At 35.8% G+C, this 10,806-nt stretch overlaps 1 protein-coding gene across 3 annotated transcripts in view; it reads right to left on the bottom strand.

The window, feature by feature from the left end:
• Positions 1-2,822: 2,822 nt before the first annotated feature.
• The window catches only part of LOC122805478 (5'-3' exonuclease PLD3-like), a 697,284-nt gene continuing 689,300 nt past the window's right edge, over positions 2,823-10,806 (bottom strand). For all 3 annotated transcript variants that reach the window (XM_044075664.1, XM_044075665.1, XM_044075666.1), the window contains 2 exons: positions 10,529-10,628; positions 2,823-10,060 (listed from right to left, as the gene is read on the bottom strand). In XM_044075664.1, the coding sequence (XP_043931599.1) occupies positions 9,876-10,060; positions 10,529-10,628 (285 nt within the window). In that variant the 3' untranslated portion in view covers positions 2,823-9,875. The remainder of the gene's footprint in view (positions 10,061-10,528; positions 10,629-10,806) is intronic.

Raw genomic sequence — 10,806 nt, 5'->3', positions numbered from 1 at the left:
CATAATAATAAATAAGCTGAATGAACTTCAAAATGACCCATACATATTTAGGCAGATAGCTTCTATCCCTCAACCAGTTGCCTATGCAGTGAAAAAGGCAGTTGCATCCTCAGCAAACATGTATGGTAACCTGTGGTGTTCCTCAGGACTCTGTGCAGGGACCTCTGCTATTCAGTACATACTTTGCAGATCTCCAGGTTACAAATGGGGATCTCTGGCTAACCAAGTTTCCAGATGACTGCAAACTTGGTGTCATTTTCAAAGTTCCCTGTGATATGCAGAAGCTATAACTGGATTTTATACATGTCAACAACTGGTGCTCAGAAAACAGGAGATAAAACTAAATGCAAAAAAGTGCAATATCATCACATTTGGTAAACAATTCCTTAACCTAGGTTACAGTATAGAGAACATCCCACTTCAAAATGAAAGTGTTGTGAGGGGTGCTGGAAGGTGAGAAGTTAATTCCCCTACCTTTGACCATCATGTTGCAACAGTGGTTAGGAATTTTTTCTTAAGTGATGCAGGTGATTGCAAAAGCTATTTCATCTCAATCCAAAGAAGTTCTTACTCCTGTATATTTCTACATTGATCAGACCTGTTATTGAATACAACGGCCCTTTTGATATTATAACTTACTAGACATATCAAGCATCTGGGAAGACCTCAGAGGTTACTAACTAAAACAATCAAAGGCTTAAAAGACATAAGCTACCAACAGAGGTTGGAACACTGTCCCTGTAGACTCCTTAGGGTGATCTGTGAGTAGCCTTTCATGCTATGAGGGATCCAGTAGTCCAACACCTCTTATATCTCCACAAATCAAATAGTCCCACTAACACTAGAATCGGGGATCTAAATTTACTTCAACAAATAAATAAAACAAAGAGAAAAAACAGATTTGTTATGCAATGTTTACCCCTTCTTTGGAATAAACTTACACTCCAAATTAAACAATGTGACTCACTTTTTTTTCCTTTGAAAATGAATCAAACAGCTGGGCAGATATCCACAAATACACTCTGTGACTGGCCTCTTGCTCTTGAAAAAGGAGGTGATGTCTAAAGGCAGATACTGGAGAGATATAAATGGCCATTGGCCCATTTACTTTCTATAGTCTGTATGAGTCTATGATTCAATGACCTGATAGTGTGATGGATGAGACTGAAACCACGGTCTAAGGTCATAGAGACTCCTACACCCAACAACATCATCAGAGTTAGTGACACCAATGGTACTGTTTTTACATGGAAGCTAATGAGGCAACACATTTGTCAACAACACTGAAGTCTGCAAGTTCATAACCCAATCTTATCAGAACCAGTTCTGAAAATGGATGCTGGTGAGAAGGACTGGGACAAGCCATCAAGAGGCCATGAATGCAGTGCATCTGCCTACTCTGATACCAGAAGGGGAAGAGGCAAACATTTTCTGTTGCCCGTTCAAAAAAGCCCTAATCATCTTCTTGCAGCCTGTATCTAAAGTAACTGAATGCTTTGAAATGACTTAGAAGCCCTCACAGATGAAAGTTTGGACTGCATATATATTTTTTTATCTCTTAATCAGATATTGAGAAATACTGTCTTAGACAATAGTAGGCAATTCCAACAGCTGATTGTGTTACAGTAATAGATGTAGATGAATGAATTCTCTCTAGGTGTTTTTCTAGTAGAAAAGAGTTCTTTAGCAACATCACCTCATCATGTCTAAAGTTTTTCTTTCCATCTCTGTCCATGTTGTAGCCTTTGTTATTCTCTTTGTGTTTTGAGTAGTTGGACTAGGGCTTGGACCCAGGGAATGATGGGGTTGACCCCAAGGCTAGGGTCACGGTCTAAATAATCTTGGGGGGGGGGGGGTAATGATGAACGTTCAGTCCATGCAAAATCAGCTTATTCTTTGTATCTGTTATAGCAAAAGAGGCACAAAAGTCACATTAATCTTTAAAGTGCTCTACCTAAGACAGAGAGTATTTAAGGTACGTCTATCACGAGGAAGAATCTTGTGTCCACACTTTATGTACTTTTTCAGTGCTTTACTATCCATAACTATTGCACAACCAGAGTTTTAAATTAAAAGCTAAATCCATCCACCCTCCACCCCTTTTCCCATTGTTGCACATGGGGTTGGGGTGTCACTTCAACAGCTGGCTTAAAATTAAAGCCAAACAATAAACAGTCTTATCATAACTGGCACAGGGGATTGAGAGGAAGCAGCCAAATGATGTACAACAATAACCTTTCAAAATAATTTTCTGTATTATTATTTAGTGTTTAATAATTTTCTATATTTTTACGTTAAGGCAAAGCTTATAAAGGAAGTAAAAGAAGATCAAGTAATTATCTGCAAGTAGTTAAACGTGATGAAGCTTGGCAAAAAAAAAAAAAACAACTGGGCCTAAGGTTAAGCGACAAACTGCCATAAAGTACAAAAAAATCAGACTAGTCTGACTTGAATTGAAGATTGTGACTACATAGGTGTGACGGTAATTTGAAAACTCCAGAGGGGGAGCAATTATGGAATTTTACACAGAAGTGACTCTGGAAAACAAAGAAGCCTGTGATGTTTTTATTTTTTCCTCTAATGTGAGCTGAATGTAGGACTAAAAAGATCTGGAGAGGAGACTAGCTGGCAGAGTGATATGGGTAAAGGTGAGGGGCTTAGTAGCCTGGGGAAAGTTTTGGATCTGAAGTTAGCTGACCACTCTGTGATGCACTATGCTTTAGTTTTTTTTTTGCCTGTGTTCCAAATAAGATCTTATGGCTGCACACAAATACACACAAAATCAACAACATTTTGTTAAAAAAGAAACAAATCTCCTGGGCTCTTCTTGAAATAATAAACATTTAATAAAATAAACAGCCAGTTCATTTCAGACTCTAACAATGTACTCATTGTGCACAGTAAAATCAAATTTGCTGCTTGTCCGTTTTAGAAAATATGTTTAACTGAAATCCCACTTGCTTGCTGTGGTGGTAGGTTAGGAAATATGAAATAACCCTTAATATTTCTCTAAATTCTCCTAGTACATTGTTTTTTTGAACAGGAGAAAATTGAACAAACAAACAAACAAAAAAAAACTCTAAATCACCCATAAAAGATGAATTTCCAAGGGTTCATTTTTTTTCTCTTAAATAAATAAAAGAAAAAAATGCTACAATCTTGCATTCTCTTGCCAGGTGAATACATGTGGGGATTAAATGTAATCTGTGACAGTATACAAATAAGACACTGTCCACCATTTTTGTGGAGTTTCTTTCTTTTTCAGAAATGACAGTTTGCCTAGATAGATACAGAAGTATTGTCCTTAAACAAGAATGTAGTTTTTTTTTTTTTTTAAAGAAATTTGGTGCAGACCGATTATTTTTTTATCAAAAAAATCTAAAAAGAAGAGTTTGTACAACAGGCACCAACATTTTTATCACTCCTCATACTCATCAGTATTTTAAATAATTATTTACGTTGTTTTTCATTTCCTTTTGAATATCAAGTTGGAACAATTTAGTAAACGTGGATTATAAAGACTTTTGAGGTGTGCTGTTACCCCTAAAGCTTAGGTACACTCTCCTTAAAGTGCACACCAATAATCAGCAGGTAACAAAAATTACAAAGTTTTTTCCCATTGAACATCACTCCTTCATTGTCTTAGAAGCAAATGAATTTATAGAACATTCATCTAAAACTAAAAAGTATATCACTTGTCATCTATATGTAATAAGTAGTCTGTCTGGAAAAATCTGGAAATTTACAACTACTGATTTTGCTCTTCAGATTACAATCCTCTGCACGCTCAGCAATTCATTCATTACTGGGCATTATTTTTAAAATGATGGTGCATATTTTTTGCTGAATCACAGCAAGGGTAATATACAACAGATACTGATTTTTTTTCATTCTAGTCAACTAAGCAGTACATTTCTGAAGTATTGTATTGTCAAAGAAACTTTAATGAATTTTTGCATACAACTTACAAAACTACACTTGAATCTGATACCACAGCATAACTATTTACGTACAGAGTGAAAAACAAAGTAATGATACATGGTGTCCATTGCCCTGATATACCATTTAATGCTGTAAAACATAAGAAAAATGTCTGCTACCTACTTTTTAAGAATAAAACAAACAAAGCCTTCAGAAAGAAGGACTAATTTTATATGAAACAGAAGGTTTTGACCCCTTCTGCTGTGATTAGAATAAAAACACCTTAAAAGCTGAAACACTTCTTTGGTTATTTTGAAAAAAAAATCCCTATCCCAATTAAATTAAGCTATTTACAAATGGTAAGAGCTTTTAAGTAAAAAAAAAAAAAAAAAGTTTGCCTCCTATTTATAAAAGAACTTCAACAAATTAATTTATAACATCATATAAGCATTCTTACATCATATCTTTCCTGCATTTTTGTTCTTCCTTCTTTGCAGATCCTGCCCGATGGCTCCACTGCCAGTACACAATCAGTTTATTCATTCCATAGAGGTGAGAGCTGCACATCTCCAGGTCAAGTGAGAGCTTTATGGTCCATTCGTTCCTGCTCAGGAATCCTAATCTGACCACTTATTTCTCCAGTAGTGAGTGGCAGGAAGTGGACCAACAGATTGTGCGGAGTAGCCTACCCCTGAGGTTCTCTCCCTTTGGCTTTCCTTGAGCCCCATCGTGCTGCCTGACATTAGGAAGGTTTGTGTGTTTACAATGTCTCACACACACACACACACACACACACACACACACACACACACACACACACACACACACACACACACACACACACACTAGTTCCCAGGTTGCTAAGTGCTCACAGCTTGGTAGCATACGCTTGCAGGCTGGTGGTCCATGGGTACAATACTCAATGCTCCTACTGGGTGCTCCCCTCCATTTCCTAGCATGGGCACACTGGCTGCAGCTGCTCACTTTGATCCTCCCAACCCTATCCCCTCCAATGCCCATGCCTCTAATCAAATATGGGTTGTCTAGGGCACCTTACTTTTCTTCCTTTCTTGTATACACATTCCTTTTGTGTGATTTTATTCTTACTAGCTTAAAAGGGCTGCTCTGTAAATTGCTCCACTATATGAATCAAGCAAAGAAGTAATTTGCAATTAGGGAGTCTGATGGTTTTCACACTACTTGTGAGATTTGCTAAATAAATATGGATGCAACAAGCATTGTTTAGAAGCTACACAACATAATATACCTTGATAATGTGGGATAAACATAAAATGTTCCTGCAGGAGTGTTACAACAATGGCAGTGTCTTGTTTTCCAACAGTTTTATATAAGGGAGGAGGCTTTGGAGAGGTCAGGTATAAAAACTGTGGGAGGGAAGAAAAATGACTTATTACAGTTATGCAGTAAGGTGCCTCTCAAAAGACTCAGTAATATTCACAGATTGCAATAAATGTAATATATCTAGTGAAGTAATGGAAAGTGAAAGGAGGAGAGGCGGCTGTGCTGGGGCGTTCTTCAGCACGTGCTCAGATTTAGCAGGTCATGTGTTTTCTTCTAACTGCATCTTCCTTAGTTATTGCTTTTTGCTGACTATGGGATTTAGTTATTAAAATCCACTGTAGGAAATGCAATAGGATCAAGCTCTTAAACAGCATTCTCAAGTATCCTTCTTCAACTTTGACATAATTCTAAGGAGGGCTGTGATCACTGAAAGTAGCTTAATGTTTTAAAACTGTAATAAAACAAAGTGAAATTGTGAACATTAAAAATAAGTTTTTAGGGGGACGTCATAAGATTATGTAAATAACAGCAATAATATTAATGATAATAATAATGGAATCCTTAAAAAGAAGCAAAATTATTATCATAACTGGAGTATTCCACAGAAAGTCACAGTTAGGTGGCTTCACAACAGTAACTTAAAAAAGGTAGGTCTAGAACATACACAGGGAAAGGATTCTGCAAGACAGTGTCTCTAAAGCTTATATCCCTCCTAGTTATTTTTTTTTTTCACTTCAAGTCCCTGAATATGTATTGCGGATTCACAGGGAAATCTTTTACAGTTTCTACATAAAGAATGATCCCTGAGATTGCCAGAGAGGAAGCAGAGATGATTCGTCATAGTACAATTTCAAATATCGTCTAATGTAACACATTGTCCCTTCTTCCAGCTGGAAATATTTCATTTGAAAGCCTTGCATCTGACAGCTAAATCATGCACATGCTGCATGAAGAAAGATCAGTTTTAATTTAACTTATCTTTGCAGAAGTCCTAAAAAGTCACAAAATACATCCTGAATTAGAACACTGTAGGTGATTTATTCAGATGGTAACTGGTTAAAAAGATGCAAATTACAATGAAGTGCAGTTTACTCTCTTAATAGTAGAAAAGCTACTTAAATGATTTAGTAAGAAAGCTATACTATAATGTAGCATATCATCAGAACCCACCCCTCAAAAAAAATTCAAGAAATAATACTGCAGAAAAGTTAAAAATACCAGAGGTGTAGAGTTGCACTCTAAGAGGACTGTTTTCTGCAGTTAAGAAACAATTATAAAGATGACTTTCAGAAGAGATACCACAGCATATGGTCTCAATTAGATTCTTATTCATTCTTCACTATCTGTTTTATCTATTCAATAACCTGCCCCAATAGGTAATATGCATAAGGCAGAGAGCCACTGCCAGACAAGATGCCAGTCCATCACAGAGGAAACTCACATGTAACTCATACGTAGAGCTATGTACAATCTGGTAGTGTTTCACAAGTTTATAGCAACTCTGTGTTATGGATTTATTATTGTCATTCAGATATGTAACCAGTGTATTTAAAGAGTATAAGGGTAGGCTGTCAGCAAAAATAACTTGTTTTTCAAAATGTCTTAGGGCAAAAGAACCAAAATTTACAGAAATGGGTTTCTTAGAAAGAGAAATAAAAGTATATAAATATAAAGAATATGAATTATCCCTTCTTGCTTTCTAAAGTTGCAATCAGGACACAGAAAATGCTTCATTTATTTTCTAGGCAGCATTTCTGTTGTAGAATATGATAGGAACAGGAGTGGTTGCAATTATGGTGTGTGTGTGTGTGTGTGTGTGTGTGTATGTATATATACACGTGTGAGAGTAAAGCACTTAATATATACATAAAAGGATATGAATGGTAGTACATTACCAGAAAGGCGACAAATTATAAAGTAGTAAAATTCCAAGATCAGAAAAAAGTAGGCTCTAGCTTGCCTAAACGGTTCAAAAGAATATGCAAAATTCTCAATATTTTAAAAACTTTATATCACATATGGGAAGGGAGTTGTGATATCTCAGTTGTTTCTCAGGAAAGAAATATGCGTGCCACTGCACAGTTTTCTATATTAGAATATCTGTATCACAAATCCTTTTAAATATTTACCAAAAGACTAAACCACGAAGTGCAGATGAAAACTGCAATGTATATCTGCATGCTAGTTATGCCCACAACCTAAATTTTATCTTTCATAGATCTGCACAACACTTGAAAGAGGCACTTGATCACAATAGGGTGAACCTTCCTAATTTTATATACCTCACTACATTTTTAAGTCTTCCACATATTCAGCAATTTAGATTATATCCAGTGCTGCAGGTGAACCTGGAAAGGAAAAAACGAATAGAAACCTGAAGCAGTAGCTCAAACATTTACGCACACGACTACAACTACAATCTACATCTAATAATGTAGACTGTTTTGGTGGGGATGTACTTTTTAAATAAATGGCAAGAAAAGATTTAAAAATGATAATAATCAAAACCTGCTACCTAAATAATAAGAATTCCCAAACACAGAAAGCCTACAGTTTATGTCCCTTTGTCGGAACACAAAACATCGTACCAATAATATTGGAGGTTTTAGTTGTCAGAGGTATAATACATCGGCATATAATGAGTTGCAGATGCTGTATTGTGCTTTTAGGTGTGGCAGCTGAAGGACATGGAAAATGTGAATATTATATATATTTTTTAGTATGTTTGTACATGTCTGTGTGTGTATGGGTGCACAATTTCTATTATGTTCTTTCTTGTAGCATCTTAGTTGCACTAAAATTATATTCTTTTTATTGATGGTTTATGAAATCCTGTGCTTCTCCATCTTCAAAAGTTTTTCTTCTGTACCTCCTATCCAAATATAATGGGGATTTAATGCAGATATCAGAATCAACATTTACTTATATAGAATCAGTTGGGACAGAAGAGGCATGTAACTTTGTAATTTCACATAACATTAATGACCAGTTCCTCTCTAACAAAAATACAAAATCTGAATGATTGGACTGGTCTGTGAGAAAATATAACCCTAATGTGATGTACCTGTTTGTTTCCTACAATGTGTTAGTTCAAGTCAGCAGGTACATTTTCTTTTTAAAATCATCAAACTACATATACAACATTTGGATATACAAAACTGCCCCAGATCAGTCCAATAGTAACCAGTAAGAGAGCTTCTTATGGGTTAAAGTACACTGGTAATTTTCAAAAATACATTAAAACAACCTGTATTTAGCAGCATGAGTTGATGTTTGTTGAATGCATAGACTTAGCTGCTTCAACTGCTACATAAGAAAGTGGTTATGTTAAGAAAATAAATATTAGCAAGCATTGCTGACATCATCATTTATAAAAAAGAAATTAAACTGAAGGAAAAGTTACCAGCTATACACAAACAATGACAAAGAAAAGGTTGGCTGCACTTCTTTTTGTTCTTTTTCTTTTCGTTTTTTTAAGCAGATGAATCCTTAGCCTTATTGCCCATTTAGAATAGCGTGTAAACAGAAATCTGTCACTATAACTATTTTGTACAGTGCCACTGCTAGTAGTGGAAAGGTGCAACTATCAAAGGATAAAATAATGGAAACCTTTCTTACCTTTTTGGTCAGATACAGATGTAATTACTTCTTACTACATTAGCTGCTTGCTATCCATTAAGACAGAAGGCCTTCCCAGTAGCCTGCCTTGCCATCGGTCAATGTGGAGCTCTTGCCCTGGCTGTTTTTATTTATTTATGACAGTGTACCTGTGTATATGTTAATAATGTTGTCTCTTTGTAGTAAGCACTTTACTTTTAAATGAAGTAAAACAGGACTTGCCTTACAAACTAATAAAAGTTATGCCTAATGAAAAGTTGTGCCATGTCAACAGAGTGAAGAATTGCTCCTCCTTCAAAATTCAGAAGAACTTCTTCAAATATGAAGAAATATCTCCCTTTATATCTGGCTCATTAAACACTAAACCACATTAAAAACACCAGAGTTCAGATCTGGGAAGTTTTTTTAATGGATTATGCACTAAGAGCATGTCAAAGTCAGGCCTGATCAATAGTAGACCAAAGGCTGAAGGAAACTGTAGTATATTTTAACTCCTGGAAAGGGTGGCTGTAAAAGCTGGAAGAAGACTGCCAAAAGGAAAAGCAGAAACTAGTACACTCAAATGTTCCACTAATCTGTGAGCTAGAGAAACAGGTTTTAGCACCAGGGCACAGGTTGAAGAAGTATGGAAGCTGAAAAACGTCTTTGATTAAGAGAAGCACTGCAGGCAAGGTTTCCTTTTCAGACACCTGCTATGCTTTTCTAACTAAATGAATGAGCTATATATTTTCATCAAAAATATTTGAATACAATATTTGTGTAATATTTTTTGGATCTTTTTTTTTTTATAACAAAATGCTACAGTGGGTATTTTGTCTATTTAGTTTCCCTGAGTTCTGGAGCTGCCTGAACTACACACAAAAAAAAAATCCATCATGTTTTTCATTTCCCCTCCCACCAATAGTTTTATGTAAAGGGATGCATTTTTCTACCCCTGCCTTTGAGAGGAAATTCAACACAATGCCATTACAGTAGTATAATAAATATGGCCACACCTATTTCAACTCATCACACAAATGAGACTCATGATGGAATCAGCACACATTGTTATCCTCAGCAGTGAGATTCTTAGCATGATTTGAACTCCAGTCTCGTTCAAAAATGGCCTTCAACTGACTTTGCACAGTTGTCTCTCCTTCTGTGGCACTTCCGGTTTCATTCACAACAAGAGCAATGCCAGCTGTTGAAGTAAAATAATCTTCTGACCAGTTGGAGGTCCCTTCAAGAAACAAACACAAAAATTCACATTAATAAAGGAAATGAATAAATAATCACTTCTATATGCCACACAGCAGTCAAAATTGCATTTGTTTAGAACAAAAAACAAACAAAAAAAACGTTTTCTATATTCAGCTATGTGAAAGACTGGAGAGACTACTGTAATATTACACTGATACATTTCCTCTGGATTTAACTATTACATTATAATGAGTTGTGTGTATATATATATATATATATATATATATATATATATATATATATATATATATATATATATAGATATATACATGCACACACACACACATACATATACACGTGTGTATATATGCACACACACACACACACACTGAAATTATCTTGACTCCAAAACAGGAGACATCATCTGTGGCTATCAATGCATCCAAACCTATTTAGGCCCTGTGAGTTACAGCAAGGAAAATAAAAGAACGATTGTAATGAAACGTACCGATATAAGCTACACGATCAGTCACCATGTACTTGTTGTGGTTGACCCTAGCAAATGGAATCTTCTCTTCTGCTGCACTGGAAGGAACGCGGAACACCCTCTGGAATTAAAATGAAAGACATTTATGGGCATGGAGGAATTACTGCTTGTATCACAAAATGGAACCATTATGGGTTTATTGTGTTACCCCACACCAAATGCAGGAAGTACAATTACAGAGTAAATGGGACAAATGCAATTCAGAAGGGTAGCAGAAGAATGAAATATAGAACAGCAGG

This window comes from Protopterus annectens, chromosome 6.part1 (assembly GCF_019279795.1).
Source record: "Protopterus annectens isolate FY-2018-M chromosome 6.part1, PAN1.0, whole genome shotgun sequence".
Classification (NCBI taxonomy): Eukaryota; Metazoa; Chordata; order Ceratodontiformes; family Protopteridae; genus Protopterus; species Protopterus annectens.
Note: the sequence above shows the minus strand (reverse complement) of the source record. Positions and strands in the feature narration are given on the sequence as shown.